The following is a 20,595-nucleotide window of genomic DNA, read 5'->3' as shown; positions in this document are numbered from 1 at the left end:
ACAGAAGGGATTGTGGTGCCTGGGGATGGGAACAGTCCTTGGGGACTGGAACACCGTGCCTGGAGCTGGGAATGTGGCTCTGGTGCCTGGGGATGGGAACACAGAGCTCGAGGGTGGGACCATGGCTCTGGAGATGGAACCACAGCTCTGGAGATGGAACTGTGGTATCTGGGAATGGGAATGTGGCTCTGGAGATGGAACTGTGGTATCTAGAATGGGAATGTGGCTCTGGAGAAGGAATGATGGTGCTTGAGGATGGGAATGTGGCTCTGGAGATGGAACTGTGGTATCTGGAATGGGAATGTGGCTCTGGAGATGGAACTGTGGTACCTGGGCATGAGAAAGTGGCTCTGAAAGAGGAATCATGATTCCTGAGGATGGGAACCTGGTGCTGGAGGCTGGAACCATGGTACCTGGGCATGGAAATGTTGTTGTGGAGGAGGAATCACAGTGGCTGAGGATGGGAACGCTATGCTGGAGACTGAAACAGTGCCTGGGGCTGGGAACACAGGGCTTGAGGACAGAATGTGGCACTGGAGTTGGAAACACGGCGCCTGGGGGTGGGAATGTGGCACTTGAATATGGCAACATGGCCCTGAGGATGGGAACATGGTGCTGGAGAAGGAGCCGTGGTACCTGGGCATGGGAATGTGGCCCTGGAGGAGGAACGGTGGTGCTTGAGGATGGGAACACAACACTGGAGACTGGAACACTTTGCCTGGGGTTGGAAATGTGGCTCTGGAGATTGGAACGCAGCACTGGAGACTGGAACACAATGCCTGGTGGTGGGAACAGGGTGCTTGAGAATGGGAATGTGGCTCTGGAGAAGGAACCATGGTTCTTGACTGAATGTAACACTTGAGGATGGGAACATGGTGCTGGAGACTGGGACACAGCACTTGGGGATGGGAATATGGCTCTGGAGAAGGAATCGTGGTTCTTGAGGATGGGAACACGGTGATGGAAACCAGAACAGCACCTGGGGGTGGGAATATGGCTCTACAGATTGGAACACAGTGCTGAAGAGTGGAACACAGCATCTGAGGGTCGGGATGTGGCACTGCAGACGGGAACGCGGTGCCAGGGGATCGAAACGTCCCTGCGGAGCGCGGTGCCGCCGGTGGGCACGGGGCTCGGGGCGGGGAGGGGTCGCGGCCGGGCTGTGCCGGGACTCGAACCCGCGGTCCCGGGGCGGTGCCGGGACTCGAACCCGCGGTCCCGGGGCGGTGCCGGGACTCGAACCCGCGGTCCCGGGGCGGTGCCGGGACTCGAACCCGCGGCCCCGGGGCGGTGCCGGGACTCGAACCCGCGGTGCCGTGGCGGGAGGGGCGGTGCCGGCAGGGGGCGCTGCCGCGAGCGGGCCGGGGGGTGCGCGGCGCGCGCGCCTTTGTTGCCGTTGGCGCCTCTTCCTGCGCCGGGCGGCGGCGCGCGCGGGCGGGGGCGGGAGCGGCACCGGGAGCGGCACCGGGAGCGCAGCGCGGCTCGGGCCCGGCGGAGCGGAGCGGAGCGGCGGGAGGATGGAGATGGAGAAGCGCCTGACGCTGGAGCTGCGCAACAAGAAGCCGAGCGAGGTGCGGCGGGGATAGGGCGGCACGTGCTGCTGGGAAGGAGGGGTGCGGGGGAGGCGGTCGGTGGGAGAGCGGCCCGCGGGGGGACGGGGGTCCCGCACGGCGGGGACCGGGCGGCCGTGGCGGGGCGGGGATGGGGCGGGCGCGGAGCGCGGCGGCGGCGGGAGCGCTCCCGCCCGGCCCGCAGCCCCGGCATGGCGGCGCGCACGTGCGCGGCGGGGCCCGCCCGCACCGGGGCCGCGCTGAGGCGGCGGCGGGGCCCGGCCCGGCCCGGCCCGGCCCGCGGAGGGAGCGGGGGCAGCGCGGCGGGCAGGGCCGGGCCGGGCCGCGCCGAGTCAGCGGGCCCGGGCCGGGGCGGCCCCGCGCGGCCATGGCGGCCCGGCCATGTTAGCGGGGCCCGGGCGGGCCCGCAGCGGCTCCCGCGGGCTCCTCCGCCCGGGGAAGGCTCCGGGGCTGCGGGGGGGAACCTTGCGGTGCCGCTGCGGCCGCCCGGTCCCCTCCGCTGGCGGCCGCGGGGCCGGGCCCGGCGCTCCGGGGCCGCCTCATCCCCGGCTCTTTCCTCCCGCCGCCCCTTCCTGGATCTTCCCTTTCCTGGGTCTCCCTGCCGCGCTTTCCCTGGAGCTCCCCGGCCCCTCTCGCCGCTCCCCGGCTCTCCTCAGCCCCGGGCCGCCCCGCTGGGCCCTGGCCGGTCCCTCCCGGCCCCGGTGTCGTGGCACCTGCGGGCCGCGGGCGCCGAGCGGGGCTTGGCGGGGGGATTAAAGCGTGAGACGGTGCCCGGCCAGGGGATTTGCGGGGCCAGAGCGGCTGGGCAGGAGGAGCTGCGGGCGCCTGGTCCCCGTGGAGCGAGGCCAGGAATTGCAGAGCCAGCGGGGTCAGGGCTGGCTGTCCCTGGTGTCCCGGGACTGCTGCAACTGCAGCGCCCTCAGAAAGGGCCCGGGCTGGGGTAGAGCTGGGCTTGGCTGGGTTAGGCACAGGTGCGGCTGCCCCTGGATCCCTGGCAGTGTCCAAGGCCAGGCTGGACAGGGCTTGGAGCAGCCTGGGACAGTGGAAGGTGTCCCTGCCATGGCAGGGGTGGCGCTGGATGGGCTTTGAAGTCCCTCCCAACCCAAACCATTCCAGGATTCCATGATAACCTGCGGGATTTCAGGCTCCCCTCTGTGCCCACACAACGCCCAGTCTGGCCTTTGCCACCTTTCCATCCACCACGGTGACAGTCCCAGTTTGACTGGAGCCTTTTCTGGCGTGTTGGGAGCAGAACGCACTCGGCTCCAAAACTTCAACTCAAACCCTCATCAGCGATGGCACTTGAGGGGTTTGATGTGATAATTCATTCTGAGCTCGTGCTGTGAAGGTGGCAAAGATGGCACAGCAGCCCCCAGACTCTCCCTCGGGGAAGGCAGAGTGGTTTTAAAATGATTCTCTAATAGTTGGCTGATGTGAGCAGGAGAGGTAAAATGGGAGTGCTGCGAAGGAGGAATTTGGAGAGCGCCCCGAGCCTTCTGGCCAAGGCTCATTTTTGCATCTTGCTGTCAAGAATGTGTGGGGTAAAAGCAGGATTTGGAAGTGGTTTGTGAGAGCTGGGGCTGTGTCTGGGGGGGACAGGGATCTTTCCCCCGAGGTGTTGGGGGACAGCAGTTCTGTGCTGGTGCTTGGTGGCCCTGGTGGCACAGAGGGGTTGATTCCTTGGTGTGCTGAACTCCTGGCTAGTCCTGAAGGTCCCTGGGTGTGGAATCCATGCTGGGCACAATGTTTGATGCCATCAGTGGCCTTGTGTCACCAGCCTGAAGTTGAGCTCATGTGCTGAGCCCTGCCCAGGCAGCTGTGTCACCTCACTGGACACCGTCACAGGGAGGTCAGTCCTCTGGGGACAGCTTTTCTGGCACCCCAGTGGTGTGGGGGACAAGTGGGAGGGGACAAACCCGGCTGACCTCGTTTGGCCCCTCGTTAGCAGAGCCTGAAGCGTGACTCTGAAAGCTTTATTGATGCCCTGTGTGCTCAGAGCGTTGGGATGTGACCTCGTGGCTCCAAACCCCTGCGTGCTGCTTCCTGGAGGGTGGGGACCTCGGTGGGGACCTCGTGGGGACAGCAGGCGTGTGTCTGTGGCTTGTGCTTAGAGAGTGAAACTCCAGCCACGGTGAGGGGCTGTCACCAAGAGTTCCTTGGCTTTAAGGTCTTCAGTTTGAGTGAGGAGGAGCTCGAGGCAGAGCTGTGCTCTGGGTGTTGGTGATGTCCCCTTGAGAGCCCCGGGGGGGCTGTGGCAGGCTGGTGACAGCTGTGGGTGTCCCCGTGCAGGTGAAGGAGCTGGTCCTGGATAACTGCCGCTCAGAGGATGGCAAGGTGGTTGGTCTCTCGTCAGACTTTGAGAACCTGGAGTTCCTCAGCATGATCAACATCAACCTGCTGTCCGTGTCCAACCTCCCCAAGCTCAACAAACTGCGGAAGGTGAGTCCGGCCTCTGGTCCCATCTCCAGCAGCCCTTGGCCTCGTGCTGCCCCTGGTGGCAGTTGCTTCTCCTGTATTTGCCAGAAAAAAATGAATTTTGCTCTTTGCTCGCTTATCTGAGCAAGTGAGAGAGTGAGAGGGGTCGGTTTTAATGTGCAACAAAACCCTTCTGAGCTCTTCAGGTGTTTAGTGCCCTTCCTCTCTTGGTTTTTTTTTTGCTCTTGTGCTGCTGTCAGAAGCTTCATGACGCCATAAATATTTTGAATTTTGGAAGCACTCACCAGGATGGGGGTGGCTGGCAGTGCTGTGTCCCCGTGGGAAAGGGGTTTTAAGGGCAAATTTGACTCTGTCAGCTGAAATTTGGGTGCTCTCTGTAGCTCAGTTCTCAGGGCAGTTTCCTTCTCTGTATCACGAGCTGAAACACTTGGTGACCATGTGATATTCCCTCCCTTCAGCTGGAGCTGAGTGATAATAGGATTTCTGGTGGCCTTGAAGTTCTAGCAGAGAAAACTCCCAACCTCACACACTTGAACCTAAGCGGCAACAAGATCAAAGACATCAACACCCTGGAGCCCTTGGTGAGTGGAGGCTGTGCTGGAGCCCCAGGGATGCCGTTTCCTTTGGGGAATGGGGCTGTGCAGCAGGAATCCAACGTCTTGGTAACTGTTCCAACAGCACTTCGTGGTTCTGATGGGAACAGATTTGATCCCAGTTTGAGGCTGGGCCAGTAGTTAATGGCTCCTCAGTCTGGAAAAGCAGCAGCCAGTTGCTAAAAGAAGCGTGAAATGGGGCTGGATGAGTAAAACTGTGGATGCTCAGTGCCCAGCTGAGAAGGGACCGGGAAAGGGTCGGAGGCAGTTGGAGGTAGGTGGCACCTGGGGTGTCATGGAATGAGGGAACTGGACACCAGTGAGGGCACCTGTCACATCAGCCTGGAGGTTCTGCTGTCACAGCATTCCAACAGTGGTCAGTGAGGCTGGAAAAGGCCTCAGGCTCGGTGAGCTGCCCCAGGAAGGCTCTTGCTGTGAGGGACACCTGAAAGCTCTGACACAGGGCGTTTGTCTCTTTGGCTGTTCTGTCCATCCATTCCCTCCAGAAGGAATTTGGGATTGTTTTGCTCCTCCTTTCCTTGGCGTGGTGCCCGGTGTGATGGCCTGAGCTGGGCTGTGCCAAGGGCACCCAGGCTGCAGCTCTCCCTGAGCTCTGCCTTGCTGTTCTGCCTGATATTTTGAGCTGGATGAGTCCAGCTCAGCTGCTCCTGAGCTTGCTGGGCCTGTTCAGAGAAAAGAAAGATTTGCAAATACACAGAGAGTTTGTTCCAGAAAGGGGAGCCAGGACAGAGGAGCTGGACAGAAATTTTCTGTGCCCACAGTGAGCAGGAGCAGTGACTCCCCTGCATCCGAGGAGCCTGTGGGGCAGAACCACCTCTGTGCCAGACCTGGGCAATGCCTCAGCCACCTGGTCTTCAGACAGCGCTGCAAATAATCTTAACAAATCGCTTTTTGCAGAAAAAGTTGCCAAACCTCCACAGCCTGGACCTGTTCAACTGCGAGGTGACGATGCTCATCAACTACCGGGAGAGCGTGTTCGCCCTCCTGCCCCAGCTCACCTACCTGGACGGCTTCGATGCCGACGAGCAGGAGGCCCCTGACTCCGACCCCGAGGCAGATGGGGATGCACTGGAGGATGAGTATGAGAATGGGGAAGGTGAGGATTGTTTTCTCCTCCTGGTTTTCCTGCTGGGCAATGATTCCTTTTCTGCTTCAGGGTGGGCTCCACAAACGGGGATTGGCGCTGTGTGGGTGCTCCCACCCCCTCCTCCCTAGGGCTGGCAGGGAGTGGGGCGTGCTGGGGGTGACAGGGCCTGGAGCTGTCCGTCCTCATCCTCTGTGAGCCCTGCCTGCTGCTCACACTGCACTGAGGGGTGAGGGGAGTCTGGATTTGGGAACTGGGACACTTCCCTCCCTCCCCCTTTTGGTAGAAGGCGAGGAAGAGGAGGATGATGAGGAGGAGGACGATTTGGATGAAGAAGTCATTGATGACGAGGAAGATGAAGACGATGACCTGGAAGGTGAAGAGGAGGAGGATGGAGTAGATGATGAGGTGAGGCTGTCACTGGTTCAGCACCAGGTCATGTGTTTGTCCCTTGTCTGGTGACCCAGGTGTCACTGGAGCCTCTCTGGGGGCAGCTCTGAGGAGTTTTCCACCCACTCCGGCTCTTTCCCTGCACTCTGGACTCCTGAGGGTCAAAAACACCAAAGAATTTTCCAGTTCAGTCTTGGCCTGGCACTTCCTGTGGCTCTGAGTGGTGCATCCATGCAGATCCATGCATCCCTGGGGATGTGAGGAGCTCTTGGAGAACCAACAGCTCCTCCTGCCCCCCTGGGGCTTCAGAGGGGTGGGAGAGGGGACGGAGGACTGGGTTATGCTCATGGAATTGTGGTGCTTGCAACAAAAACCTCTCGTTTTCACCCCAGGAGGAGGATGAGGAGGAAGATGGTGAGGAGGATGAAGAAGATGAAGCTGAGGAGGGTGAGTTGAGTTCTAACAATCCAATATTTGGTGGTTTTGGAGCTCCCTCAGGCTCAGTGCAGAGCTGTTGTTGATGCAGCTTTTCTGCCCAAGCTGGTACTGAGCAGTTTCATCATTGAGGGTCACAGGGAGGGACAGGGGTTTCAGGACCTCTAAATGCCAACCATGCTGGGCAGTTCTGGGCAGTGTGGGAGGTCAGTTGCTCAAAAAAGCAGTTCTGGGAATGGCTGGGCCGTGCAGGAGCAGGGCTCCTGTCACAGGAGGGTGTGGGGGAATCTCCTGGGGCATTCCCCTCTCACCAGCTCAGACCTGAGCTTGGGCCAGGCTCCTCTGGTTGTAGCAAACATAAACACCCAGAGGAGAGTTGACAGAATATTGTGGCTGGTGTGAATTCAAGCAACCTTGGATGAATCATGGAATTGTTAAAGTTGGGAAATCTCTCTAATACTGAGCCCTGTCCCCAAGTGCCACATCCACACTGTTTTTTGAACAGTTCCAGGGATGATGATTCCACCACTGCCCAGGGCAGCCTGTGCCAATTCCTCACCACCTTCTCCTTGAAGGAATTTTCCCCAATATCCCATCTAAACCTCTCCTGCTGCAGCTTGAGGCCATTTCCTCTTACCCTGGTACTTGTCACCTGGGGGGACAAGACTGAGCCCCCCCCGGCTGTCCCCTCCTGTCAGGAGCTGTGCAGAGCCACAGGGGCCCCCTGAGCCTCCTTTTCTTCAGGCTGAGCCCCTTTCCCAGCTCCTTCAGCTCCTCCTGGTGCTCCAGCCCCTTCCCCAGCTCCATTCCCTTCCCTGGACACGCTCCAGCCCCTCAATGTCCTTGGGATGAGGGGCCCAGAACTGACCCAGGATTGAGGCCTCAGCAGTGCCAGCACTGAGCTCACTGAGCTTGGTCAGGAGCGCCTGAATTCTGCAGATGCTGTGTTTGAGGATGCTCAGCAACAAAAAAATCCCCTTTTCAGCTGTTACACAGGATGCTTGAGGGCACACCAAGCTGTTGGTGTCTCATGTCAGCCCAGGCTTTTCCAGGAGGGGCAGGGCAGGGTGGATCTGCTCCCAGATGGTGCCAGTCTGTGCCGTGCTTGCTCCCAGCTCAGCTGGGCTGGGCTGGAAGAGTGAATCCCCCCTCTCTTTGCAGACCATCCGTGTGGCGAGAAGAGAAAACGAAGTCTAGAGGATGAAGGAGAGGAAGATGCAGAGGACGAAGAGGATGATGAGGATGACTGATCCCAGCGAGCCAATCAGTTTTACAGACTCTGACTGTGCTTGTCTTAACCTCCCCGTTGTGTCTGTGTGAGACTGTAAATCCCTGTCTCCCACTCCTCCTCCTCCCCCTTTGTATGGCTGCAGCGTCCACAATATATTTTTTTAAGATTTAGAATACTGTAGGCATTCAGGGGAATCTTCCATACAAGGCTCACTTTTTTCTCACAAGTATCTCATGACCAAAGGCTTTTCTCCGTTCGGTGGTTTGTGCAGCAGCTTGCAAAAACAAACAAACAAACAGAAAAAAAAATCACAAAAAATCACACAAAAAAAAGAGAAAAAAATCATCTCCTCCTTAGGGTATCTGTGTGTCTGAAATGAGCTGTGCCACACTGGACCCAGAGCTCCAGCTCACACCCTGCCAGCACAGAAGGCCTTTGCCACCCTCGTGCCCTCAGCCCAGGGCTCTGAAGACGCTTTTGGAGCCACCTCGGGTGCAAACTCTGGTTCCTCTGCGTGGACTCGGAACGATCCCTGCGGGTGTCTCAGATCTGAAATCATGGTGATGTGATCTCTGGACATGCTTGAAGATGCTTTAGTGCTGGGGATGGGGGTGCCTGGGGTTTGGGGGGAGGGAGGGGGGAGGGAGGGGCTGCTTGCATGACCCGGTACCTCTGCTGATGCACCTTGCAGTAGCCCTGCACTTGCTTTCCTATTTTTTTTTTTATAAACTGGAACATTTTATCCCACTGGCCAGCCCAGCAGCCTCCCTTGGGCTGTCGAGGGGGTTTTTGTGGCCGTGCCTGTGCTGCGGGGAGGCTCCGGGTGCCCTGCAGCTCCTTTGGGAAGGGATAGGGAGTGCAGGTGAGGGGATACTGCTGCTCCATCCGCCTCCATTTCACACCGCCCGCCCTGTGCAGCCACCATCACTGTGATGCTCCTGCAGACCGTGCTAGCCTGTAAATTCTCAGGGTCCTTCTGCCAGCCAGTGCCACCTCTGCACAGGCCCCCGGTGCCAGCCTGGCCTGGGCATCCTCCTCCTCCTCCTCCTCCTGTGTTCCCAGCAGGGAACAGAACAGCCCCGTGGGGCAGGGGTGCTGGCTGGAGGGAGGATTGGGGGAGCCCAGCCCGGTGCAGCATTCCCACCCCCATTCCCACCTTCCCTCTCATCCCAGAGGTGTCCAGCCAGCGCATCCCTTGGGAGAAGGGCCCGGGGAGAGACTGGGGGGGATGCTCGGGGTGGGGACAGCGCTGTGCCGCCCGCAGGGGTGCAGACACAAGCACTGGCACTTTGTGGCATTCCCGCGGCGCGCTCCGGGTGCCCCCGGGGCCGAGGCTCCAGCCCTGCCCTCCCGGCGGGGTGTGGGCTGTGCCCCGCAGCGCAGCCCCGCTCCCCACGCCTCGTTCTCGCTGGTGTCTCCTGCATTGTACAGTCGCTGTGACCATTCGGAGAAGAACTAATCCTGTAAAATGCAACTGAGTAACTTATAAATGTTTAAGGAATTTAAGAAAAAAAAAAAAGAAAAAAGAAAAAAAAAGAGTCAGAGCAGCAGTTACTTCTAATTTTTTTCCCTGCATTTTTAGCAGATTGTATGGATTTTATATTAGCCTAGTAACTGTCAGGTTTTGATTGGTCAGACTAGTCCCAGAAATAAGAATCTCCAGCCCTTTTGTATCTTTTGTTACAAAATTTGGATAAAACTTTAATAAAGACTTCAGTTTTTAAAAATCCACGGCAATGGAGCTTGTCTTGGCTGCGTCTGCCTTGGGAACAGCCAGGAATGCTCGGAGTGGGGCCTTTGGGGCAGGTCTGGGGTGTTCCTGGGAGCAGGGACTGCCCCCTGTCCCCAGGAGGGCTGGGTTTGGCCCCCCTGGGCTGGTGGGGACAGTGGGGTTCTGCTGTGGCGTGGGGTCCCAGCACGATGGGGTCTGCAGGGCCCCCAGTGCTGCCCTTGGTGGGGGCCAGAGCCGGACCCAGGGTCAGGGAGAGCTTGGGAAGGGTCTCCCTCCTGCCTTTTGGGGGTGGGCACCTGCCCTGGAGGAGGCAGGGGAGTGTTGGATGGGCTGGGGGCCAGGGCAGCTTCCCGTGCCAGCCGGGCATGGGCTGAGCTGTGCCCCCTGCCCCTCTGTGGGACCTCGGGGTCCCCCCCCTTGGGGGGCTCCGTGTTCCCGTGCTGGCTCTGATGAGGTGTCACCGTCAGGGACAGAGCTCAGGGACACTTCAGGGTGTCCAATGGACACTTCAGGGTCTCCATCCCCCTGCTCAGGGCCCGAGGGCACGGGGCTGGACTGGGGAGGGCACGGTCCCAGCTCAGGGACCAGCTCAGGGGGCTGCAGGAGGGAGCTGGGGCATCCCGGGGTGCTGCTCACCCTGTGCAGGGATGGCAGCAGGAGGAAGGATGAGGGGAGGAAGGGAGGGAGGCAGCAGGAGGAAGGGATGACAGGAGGAGGAGGAAGGGATGGCAGCAGCAGGAGGAAGGGATGGCAGCAGGAGGAGGGGATGCCCACCCGCCCAGGTGGCCGCTGGGCCTTTCTGAGCCCCCTCCCGGAGCCTGTGCCCCTCCAGGGGCTGGCGGCAGCAGAGCAGCGGGTGCCGGCTCCTCCACCGCTCCCATCCCCCGTTCCCGGCCAGGGCTGGCGTGGCCACCGGCAGGTCCCAGCACGCCTCCCCTCGAACCAGTTCGCAGCAAACCTTTCACCCCGCCGGGCTGGGACGGGCAGAGCGGGACTGGGGGAGCCCCGGGGTGCTCCCACGGGGGGTGCAGCCCCCTCCGGCTGGGCACCGGGGCCCCTGCCCCTCCCAGTGGCTCTTCTGTGCCATTCCATGCCCTCCTCCTGCCACCTCTGCCTGCGGCAGGGCTGGGACAGGCACCGAGGCTGGTTGGGGGCTGGGGTCCCACCCTGGTCTGGTTGCAGGGGTGCAGCAGGCAGAGGCTCCAGCGCTGCTGCTCAGGAGCCCTTCCTGCTCTGGGATGTGCTGGCAGTGGGAGCATGGAGCGTCCCTTCCCCTTCCTCAGACCTTCCCCTTCCCCAAACACTTCCCTTTCCCCTTTCCCCTTCCCCAAGCCAGCCCCTGGCAGGGCCAGCCCGGGAGCACAGGGTCACCCCCCCGTGCCCCCATGTCCCCCTTCTTTGCTTTTGGGGGTCTCCTCAGTGCCAGCCCCGCTCCCCCTGGCCCCACAGGGACTGACAGAGCCTCTCCCGGCCGCCACTCCTGTACAATTCCCATTTATTATTCTGAGATCTCATTCCAGAGAAGTCCACTAACTCCTGAGAACCTACCGGGCTCCCCGCAGAGCCCCCGGGGCTGAAGCAACAAAACCTTGAGGGGAGGGACATACAGGGGTTCCGGGTGCTGCAGAGTTCCCGAAAATAAAAAGGGGAGAAATTCCAGGGGAAACATCTGCCCCCCCTGGCACCCCGGGCTGGGGGTGCTCCTGTCCCCAGCGAGGGGAGCCTGTCCCAGCACAGGGGCAGGGGCTGTGCTGTGCCCCCTGCCCGGCTCAGGAGAGTCCCGAGGGAGCCGAGGCCATCAGAGCTGCGAGTACAGGGAGCTCTCCATCTCCGGCGGCAGCTTGGCGTGGAACGGGGCGAGGCCCACCCCGAAATCTGCAGGGAGAGGGAGGAAAACTGTCAGCACCTGGGGGGGGGACATGGACCCCCAGGGGCATCACAGGGAGATGGGGGCACTGGGAGGGCACTGGGAGGGCACTGGGAGGGCACTGGGAGGGCACTGGGAGGGCACACAGACCCCCAGGGGCATTGCAGGGGCTGGGGGCACTGGGAGGGCACTGGGAGGGCAGCTCCAAGGATATTGCAGGGGCTGGGGGCACAGAGAGGGCAAGCACATGGACCCCTCCAGGGCACAGCAGGGGCTGGGGGACATGAAGAGGGCACAGGGAGGGCACACAGACCCCAGGGGCATTGGAGGGGCTGGGGGCACAGGGAGGGCACAGGGAGGGCACACAGACCCCATGGGCACTGCAGGGGCTGGGGGCACAGGGAGGGCACACAGACCCCTCCAAGGCACTGCTGCAGGCCGGGGATGCAGGGACTGGAACCCGGCCAGGCTGTGCCAGGGCAGAGGGTGCAGGATGTGCCTTCTCCCTGCGGGGCAGGGAGCCCATCCCTGTGAGCACCCCGGCAGCCGGGGGTCCCTCCCGTACCCATCTCGGCCTCCAGGCGCGGGGGCGGGGGGTTCTTGCGGTGGTCCTCGATGTGCAGGGTCATCTCCTGGCGGGAGGCGGTGGAGAAGGGGCACTGCGTGCAGCTGTAGCGGCCCCGCGTGTGCTCCCACACGATGCGGCTGTTGGAGGAGTGCCCTGCAAGGACGGGCGGGCAGGGAAGCACGGGGACCGCCCCGGATCGCCCCCGGGATCGCCCCGGGATCGCCCGGAGCCGGGTGGTGCCGCGGGGCTCTGGGGGCTGGAGCCCCCCGCTCCGAGCCCCACACGCTCAGGGGTTCCCTTCCCAAAGGAAGAACCCCGAATCTGGGAGAAGGGAGCCAGGCCGTGCCCGCCGGGCCCCAGCAAAGGGCACAGCGGGTTCCAGCCCGGGCTCGGCACTGGGGGCACTGGGGGCACTGGGGGCACTGGGGGCACCGGAGCCCAGGCAGCTGCTGCTGCTCCTGCTGCTGCTTCTGCCCTCGGGGCCAGGCTGGGGGGTTTTGGGGGGGTGCAGCCGGCAACCCCCCTGCCTCGGAGCCCACCAGGGCCGCATCCCCTCTCCGCGGGGCTCCCAGAAAGAGGGAGCCCGCCCTCCCGCTCTGCTCTCCGGGGAGCACCGCAGTGCCCCGGGGCCTCTCCCATCCCCTGTGGGCCCCCCCCGCCGCCCCCCAAACCCCGCAGCGACAGAAAGCAGCCCCCACCCAGCAGGTGCCAAACTAACCTGGAGTCACTCCTGAGCCAAAGCATGGGAGGAGTGGGCTGACACTCACACCTGCGGAGGGAATCGAGGGCCAAGACAAGCATTAGGTCTTCCCCTCCCTGGGGGGGACACGTGGGAGGGCAGGCCTGGCCCGGCCCCCCCGCCTCGCACCCCCAGCACGCCGGGGAGCAGCAGGGCCGGGAGAATTTAGCGGCTTTTTTGGAGGTCGCCGGTGCTTTGCCCAATCGAACATCACAGAGGGGGTGGCACGGGCGGGACGGGGCTGCGGGGGCATGGCCGGGCCGGGGGGCGAGGAGGGGGCCGGATCCTCGGCTGGGCGGCGGCGGGTCCTCCTCGGGAGCTGCTGCTGGTCAAGGCGGGAGCAGAAGAACGTTTGTCCCGAACGGCTCGGCGCTCTCACCTTGGCTTTTCTTCCACACGGCGTTGGAGACGCTGGGGGGGCCGTGGCCCGGCAGGAAGGGCCGCAGGCGGTGCTGAGCCGGGGGCTGCGCCAGCCCGTAGGGCGAGGGCGGCACGTAGGGCAGGAACGGCCCGGGCACCGAGGACGGCGCCGGCCCCGAGAACCGAGTCAAGGACGAGGGCCCGAACAGGCCGGGCTCCAGCAGCGGGAAGGGGTGGGGGGCCGGCGACACCAGCGGCAGCGGCTCCAGCGAGCCGGGCAGCTCGGGCAGCGCCGTGGGCAGCGCCGCCGGGGCAGTGTCCGCGCCCGCCGCGTCCTTCTCCAGCGGCCGCAGAGCGCTCGGCGGCTTGGGCGGCGCCTCGGGCGGCTTGGCCGGGGGCTCCTTCTCCGGGGCTGAGGTAGCGGGAGGCAGGACGGGCTTGTCGGGCTTGGGGGGCGGCGCGGGGCCGCTGGCGCTGTCGGAGCAGACGTGCAGGTGCTTGAAGAGGGAGCGATGCGTGCGGAAGCGCAGCAGGCAGTTCTCACACCTGGGCGGGCGGGACAGCGCCGTCAGAGGCGATGCTCGCCCGGCACCGCCCCGGCCCGGCCCGGGTCCCGGGGACCTGCCAGGTGTCCGCAGAGAGGACGCGCTGGGGACAGGGAGCAGCGGGACTCACTTGAAGTAGCGGTTTGGTTTGTAGTGCACCTTCATGTGCGCCATGAGGTCCTGCATGCTGGGGAAGGTCTCGGTGCAGCCCAGGGTGGGGCAGCGGAAGGTTTTGCCTGGGCAGAGGAATTCGGAGAGATTCAGCACCGGCCCAGCTGGGGACAGCCCCTCTGCTGGGCCTGCAGCACCTCCCGCGCTGCTCCCATCTCCCACCACCGGCGCTGCCTCAGCTCTCAGCCCTGCTCCGCCCCCTCCCAGCTATAAAACGGGCCCGTGCGGTGTCCTGGCCTTACCCTCGAGGGACTGCGTGGGTCTGTAGTGGACCTTCAGGTGGTCCATCAGCTCCTGCATGCTGGGGAAGGCCAGTTTGCAGCCGTAGCTCGAGCACTGGTAGTGTTTCCCTGCAAGGACACAGATCCGTCGGCCTCGTCCCTGCCCCGGCTGTGGCTGTCCCCTCCCCGGGGCGGGGCTGGGCTCACCTGGGACAGGTCTGCGCTTCAGCGGCCGCAGCTCCGGGGCCGGGGTCCCTCCGCTCCCCGGCATGGGGGCACTGGGCAGGGCCGGGTCACTGCAGCCTGCGGGGAGAGGTTGTGAGGCTCGGCCCCGCCAGAGCGCCCCTCTGCCCTCCCCGCCCCTCCAAAATAGGGAAATGGGGCGCGGGGGGCCGGAGCCCTCCAGGGTGTGAGAGCTGCCAGGGGCTTTGCTCTAGGAATAGCTGAGGTGAGAGTGATGGTGTCTGGAAGGTGCTGGTTGATGCCAGCTGGGCACCCTGGCACACCTTGGCTCACCCTGGCACACCTGTGCACGTCCCCATGGGGGGATTCGGCCAAAGGGACCTCCCAGCCCCAGGAGCGAAGGCTTCCCCCCTGCTCCTGCCCCGACTCCTCTCAGCACTCACCTGCCCCCTCCGCGCCGAGCTTCCCCCGCAGGGAGAAGGCGGCCACGGCCTCGTCCTTCTCCGTCTTCATGGCCTGGCGGGGGCTGCGCGGGCACAGGGACACGGCGGCTCCTCCCGGCGATGCTGCACCGCGAGGGGGGAGGGAGGTCAGGTCCCAGCCCGGGGCCACAGAGCCTCCCTCCTCCTGCTCCTCTTCCTCTTTTTTCCTCCTCCTCCTCCTCGGTGCCCCGAGCCCGCAGGAGATTGCAGCACCCAGAGCTGTCACTGTCCCTTCCTGCCTCTCCCGCCCCAGGGTGGTCCCCAGAGCCCCCAAACATCCCCCAGGCATCACCAACATCCTGCTCGTGTCCAGCCCACAGCAAATGTAGCCAAAAATTCCAGCAAAATGCAGGATCCCCTCCAAGGCACAGCCAAAGCAGGGACTGCTGGAGCTGCTCCAGCCTCCTGCTGCCAGGGCTGGGGGCTCACTGGGTGCTCCCCTCAAAATTCCAAAGGGTTTTCCAGCCAGGGGGAGCAGCAGGTCCCACTGAGTGACTGGGAGCTGATGATGGACACGTGGGGACAGCTCCTGGCCAAAATTACATTGGCACGAGGCTCCCACATGGATAAGCCAAACTTTAATTCCCAGAAAACCACCCGGAAAATCCCCTCAATTTGGGAAATTTCTCTCTAGTGTCTTAATGTCGGAGTGTGAGAGAAAATGATGATAATGGCAATAATAATGCTAATAAATAATAAGCAATTACGAAAATAAGGACAAAAGGATAAAATAAAAAGGACAAAAGGGTACAAATATTTATAATAATGCTGATAATGATGATATTGATGATTATGATATTGATAATAATGACAGTAATAACAGCAATAATATCAGTGCTGGGGCTATGAAGTGGGCACTGGGCAATGCTTCCCCAAGAGCTCAATAACTCCTTGGGAAATCCCCCTGGAGATCAGCTCTGCTGGCTGGGGCACCCCATCCTTCCCATTAATGCCTGCTCCAGAGGCATTTCCCAGCTTTTGGCTCTGGGGGGTCTCACCCAGAGGAGCTCAGCCTGGCCAAGCCGGGCTCAGCAGCTGTTCCTGCAGCACTCGGCACACTGGGACCACAGCCCAGAGAGAAATAAATCAGGGAGGGGGGGAAAAATCCATGTGGGATTATTCCTGTGGCTGGCCCCGGGCTGCCTGCTTTGTCTGGAGGTTGTGGGGCTTTTTTGTTGTTGTTTTCTCAGCTCAGCAGCCTCGGGATGGAATCAGCCAACCATGGAGGGGGGTTGGCCATGGAACGGGGAATTTGGGGCAGGGTTGGGGCTGGTCACGGCCCAGGGAGGAAATTCAGCCCTAGATGGAGGGGGTGCTCCATCTCCACCCTCCATCCCTGCAGGACATGGGGTAACCACGGAAAGTTCCCGGCAGCTTTGATGGAGCTTTGTTTATCAGGTAGAAATGAGGGGTTTGGTGGGGAAAAAAAAAGTCTTGGGAATCTTCTTTATGGGGAAGACAATGCTGAAAAGGTCGAGGCAGGGCTGTGCCTGCCTGCCCAGCCCCTGGGCAGTGTCTCTGTGGCACTGCCACATTTTGGTGCCCAGCCCTGAAGTGTCAGAGCCTTTCCTGGAACCAGCGGTGCTGGAGACGGCAGTGAACTGAAATTCCTGCTGCCCTGCTGGAAATGCCCCTCTGGATCAAAGCTGGGGGGCACAGCCTGGCCCCAGCACCCCTGGCAGACCCCTGGCACCCACGGCCTCTGGGTGAGCCTGAGGGAGCACTGGGAGCTCAGGGGCAGCACAGGGAAATTTTTCCAGGAAATTCTTGCCAGCAGCACTGCAGCAGGGGACTGGGAGCTCCTGGAGCTGCAGGGTCAAACCCAGCAGCGCCTTTGGGTGTTGGAGCCTCCATCCTGTGTCCCTCTGGGATCACAGATGCCGCTCTCCATCCCAGTGATGCCTTGTAAGCTGATTTTTTTCCTCTGGAAAAGCTGGGAAAATGCCTCTTAAGCAGACCCCGTGAGGGCAGGAGGGATGGACACTTGGCTTGTGGCCCCAGTGCTCCCCACGGGTGACATGGCAGAGGACACGGTGGCAGAACTGCGGCATCGCCCTGTGCCCAGCCCAGGACTGGGTTTTGGAGAGCAGGTGGCACCTGGATCATCTTGCTGTCATTTGTCACCTCCCATGGGAAGGTGGCCAACACTTCTCCTCCTCCAGGACTGTCTGTTCCACAGCCCTGAGTGTGGCACCCGGGCCCAGGTGCTGCTGACCTGCCACTGTCCCCATCCCCAGTGACCTCCCATGGTCACCAGAGATGTGACCCTGCTGGTGACACGATTCCCCCAGGGACAGGACCTCCCTGGAAATATGACTGCCCCCAAGATGTGACCACCAGTGCAAACCTGCCCTGGAACCCCCAGTCCCGGAGCTGCCACTGTCGCTGTCATTGTCCCCAGGGTTTTCCTGCCACAGCTTCAGCCTCCCTGAAAAGCTCCTGACCCCAAACTCCCTCATCCCAACCCCTGTGGGGTGAACAGGGACCCCAAAAACCCTTCCAGGGGGCTGCCAGCCATGAGGGTGGGCAGGATGTTTGCAGCCGCCGGTCACCCCGAGCCGGCTCTGCTGCTGATTCAGTGAATAATTAACAGAGCTCATCCCCCTCAAACCATCCGGGGGCTTTATCCATATCCCGAGACTTTTCTCAACCCACCCCGGGAGGATAAACGGGACAAATAATCCGATCTGAGCATCTCTGTGCGTGCTCTGAGGCCCGAGGATGAGGAGGCTCCCCCCGAACGCCGCGGATGAGACAAAGGCTGCGAACAAGGGGCTCATGTGATCGCGCAGCCGGCGAGCGCCGGGGAAGGCAGCGCCGGCGGTGCCGCGGCTCGGCTCCTGCCGGTGCCGCCAGCCCCGCGCTCAGAACCACAGCCCCGACTAAAACACAGCCCGGGGATCCTCCTGGAGCCTTCGGATACCGCGGGGAGCCCTCAGAGAGCCGGGGGTGCTGGGGGAGGATGCTCCAGGCGCCCAACGCAAGGTGGATGCCCCAGTCTCGGCATGGGCTGGAGCAAAGCTGCTGCCTGTGGTGCTGCTCCTCCCCGGGTGCGTTCCCTGCTTTCCAACTCAGAATCTGCCTGGAGAGGCTGAGGAGCCCACCCCGAACCCAGGGACAGGGTGTGCATCCAGAGGGGCGAGCGCTGAGCCCCGTGCCCGGCCTCGGTGTCACAACCCCGTGGTGACCACGGGGGCAGCTCAGCCCAGACCCCTCTTCCCTCTGGGGTGGGGGGAAGCCTGGGGGGCCCCACTATCCCCCAGATTGCTCCAAGCCCTGCTGCCATTTATCCACACCACCCTGGTGCCCACCTTTATCTGCCTGCCCATGGACAGCCCATCCACCCGGCTACATCAGCTCTGCAGCCGGGAAAAAATCCCACTTTCCTTTCAGGAGCCACCTGGGGATGTTGGAGCCTCCTCCCTGAACCCGGACAAAGCTGAGCCCGAGCAGCAGCACTAGGCAAGCTCACACCACGGCCAAGGCCAGGAGCCCCCGGCTGTGACAGCAACCGAGCGGCCCCCAGAGGTGTGGGAGGATGGAGGGAGCGCCGGCAGATCCCGGCAGGTGCATCCCGGGATGCGAGGAGGGCCCCGGTGTTCCCGCAGGCCAAACACCTGTCAAAACCCGGGGCTAGTGGCTCCCGTGGCTCCCTATCAGCCCCACAAGTGGTAACCCCACGGGCAGCCCCCGTGGCTACTGGTTTTGGGGGCTGGTAGTCCCCCACGGGCCATACACCCATGGCCACAAGTCCACAGGGTGGTGACAGCCCCGGGAGCACCCCCAAGACCACCCACCCCATGGGCACCCACCCGGTGACCCGGAGCCCCGGCGGGCAGCAGCCCCAGGCCTTGGTGCCGGTCCCGGCTCCTGCAAACCCCGGGCCCCGCTCCGGTACCGCTCCTGTCCCAGCGCGGCTCCAGCCCCGGTGCTGGTCCAGCCCCAGGCGCCAGGACAGCTCCCGGTCCCAGTCCACCCCCGGTGCTGGTCCAACCCCGACATCGGCACAGCCCCGGTGCTGGTCCAACCCCGACACCGGCACAGCCCCGGTGCTGGTCCATCTCCGGGGCTGGTTCATCCACGGTACCGACCCAGCTCCGGTGCCAGTACACCCCTGGCCCGGTACATCCCCCGGTGCCAGCACAGCCCGGGTGCCGGGGTGCCGCCGGTACCGGTCCATCCCCGGTGCCGACACGGTCCCGGTGCCGGTCCACCCCCGCCGGTGCCGGTGCATCCCCGGTGCCGGTAAAGCCCCCGCTGTCCGCGCACCCCCCTGTGCCGGTCCATCCCGGTGCCGGTCCGTTCCCCGATCCCGGTCCTCCCCCGGTGCCCGCCCGTCCCTCCCGGTCCCCCCCGGCCGTACCGGGGCTGCGGCGGGGCCGGCGCCGCCCGGGTCGCGCATCAGCGGCGGGGCGGCCGCGGGGCCATTTTCTGTGCGGAGCTGTCGCGAGAGCGGGGGGAGGAGGAGGAGGAGGATGACGGGGGGGAGGAAGGAACGTGCGGAAGGGCGGGCGGGGGCCTCGGGGGAGACCCGGCCCCGCCCCGTTCCGCCCCCCCTCCCCCGGCGGCTTTTCACGGGAGATTCTCCGCGCCCCGCATCCCGGCAGCTCCAGCATCTCGGGGGTTTGGAGCATCCCGGGGGTTTGGAGCATCCCGGGGGTTTGGAGCATCCCGGGGATTTTTGGCGCATCCCGAGGTTTTGGAGCATCCCGGGAATTTTTGGCGCATCCCGAAGGTTTTGGAGCATCCTGGGGGTTTTGGAGCATCCCGGGGATTTTTGGCGCATCCCGAGGTTTTGGAGCATCCCGGGAATTTTTGGCGCATCCCGAAGGTTTTGGAGCATCCTGGGGGTTTTGGAGCATCCCGGGGATTTTGGAGCATCCTGGGGCCTGGAATCACATCAGGGGCTCAGAACATCCCATGGACTCAGAGCATCCTGAAGGCCTTGGAGCATTCCTGGACTTTGGGAACGTCCTGGGACTCTGGAGCATCCAGGGAGCCCGCCCAGTACCCCAGGGGCTTTGGAACATCCCAAGGACAGAGCTCATGGAGCATCCTGAGGCTTTTGGAGCTTTTGGGGGGCTTTGGAGCATCCTGGAATCCTCAGAGCATCCCGTGGCTTTGCAGTGTCCAGGGAGCTCCAGAGCACCCTGGGGTGCTCAGACCCTGAGCCCTGTGGGAAGTCCAGGATCCCTTGGAGCATCCCAAGGCCCTCTGAGCACCCCAAGATCCTGGGAGCACCCCAGGCTTCCGAGAACCCCTCTGCAGCTCCTGTGTGCCCTGAGGAGCAGCCCAGGCCCCTTGCACCCTCCAGCATCCTCACAGCAACAGAAGCCCCTGAGAGACCCCCCAAGACCCCCGGGAGCCCCTGGAGCTTTTTGGAGCATCTGGAGCCCTCTGGAGCACCCCAGGGTGCCTGAGCTGGCCCAGCTCCCACCTCTCTGCAGGGATCAGCAGCCACTGCCGGGGTGGTGCCCCCCATTCCCAGCCCCCAGGAAGGGCTGGAAGGTGCAGGAAGGAGTTTCCTAAATCCCCAGAGTTTCCAAAGCCACTAGTTTTCATTAAAATAAAATCAGACACCTCCCTCTTGCAGTCTGCAGTGCAAGGACTCCTAAAAAGCTGTGATTTAGAGGAAAAATCACCCCAAGGATTGCAGGGGCTGAAAAAGCCCATCATGGGGGGAGTGGAGGGGGGAAATCCCACAATTTCCACCGTGGGGCTGTGAGGAACTTGCAATTCCGTGGGGATCTTCCCATCCCGGTGGGGTTCTGTCCTCTGTTAGCCCCACCCTGGAGGACACAGGGTCCCCTGAGCACCGCTGGACCCCCAAATCTGAGGTGGGGAGGTCTGTGGGACATGGGAGCAGCTCCAGCGGGGGCGTGGGAGCGAGGAAGAGGAGGGCTGGGCTGTGGGATTAGGGAGGAAGAGGAGGGCTGAGTGTGGGATTAGGGAGGAAGAGGAGGGCT

At 62.8% G+C, this 20,595-nt stretch overlaps 2 protein-coding genes across 3 annotated transcripts; one reads left to right on the top strand and one right to left on the bottom strand.

Annotated features, from left to right (window-relative positions):
• The first annotated feature begins 1,408 nt into the window (after positions 1–1,408).
• On the top strand, positions 1,409–7,934 carry LOC134553470 (acidic leucine-rich nuclear phosphoprotein 32 family member B). Of its 2 annotated transcripts, none has more exons than XM_063403165.1 (7): positions 1,409–1,571; positions 3,861–4,010; positions 4,466–4,588; positions 5,519–5,717; positions 5,995–6,113; positions 6,488–6,542; positions 7,692–7,934. In XM_063403165.1, exons 1-7 carry the CDS (start codon positions 1,518–1,520, stop codon positions 7,778–7,780), a joined length of 789 nt encoding a protein of 262 aa, XP_063259235.1. In that variant the 5' UTR covers positions 1,409–1,517; the 3' UTR covers positions 7,781–7,934. The 2 variants fall into 2 exon arrangements, with proteins under 2 accessions (XP_063259235.1, XP_063259234.1); XM_063403164.1 differs by having other exon boundaries at positions 5,992–6,113.
• Positions 7,935–9,282: 1,348 nt separating this feature from the next.
• ZNF414 (zinc finger protein 414) lies at positions 9,283–19,097 on the bottom strand. Its single transcript, XM_063403163.1, has 9 exons — positions 18,993–19,097; positions 14,591–14,713; positions 14,172–14,267; positions 13,986–14,093; positions 13,703–13,808; positions 13,047–13,573; positions 12,647–12,697; positions 11,926–12,081; positions 9,283–11,368 (listed from the first exon to the last, which is right to left on the bottom strand). Exons 2-9 carry the CDS (start codon positions 14,658–14,660, stop codon positions 11,292–11,294), a joined length of 1,191 nt encoding a protein of 396 aa, XP_063259233.1. The 5' UTR covers positions 14,661–14,713; positions 18,993–19,097; the 3' UTR covers positions 9,283–11,291.
• Between the last annotated feature and the right edge of the window lie 1,498 nt (positions 19,098–20,595).

This window comes from Prinia subflava, chromosome 8, assembly GCF_021018805.1.
Source record: "Prinia subflava isolate CZ2003 ecotype Zambia chromosome 8, Cam_Psub_1.2, whole genome shotgun sequence".
Lineage (NCBI taxonomy): Eukaryota > Metazoa > Chordata > Aves > Passeriformes > Cisticolidae > Prinia > Prinia subflava.
The sequence above is the reverse complement of the archived record's forward strand: the minus strand, read 5'-3'. Positions and strand labels throughout refer to the sequence as shown.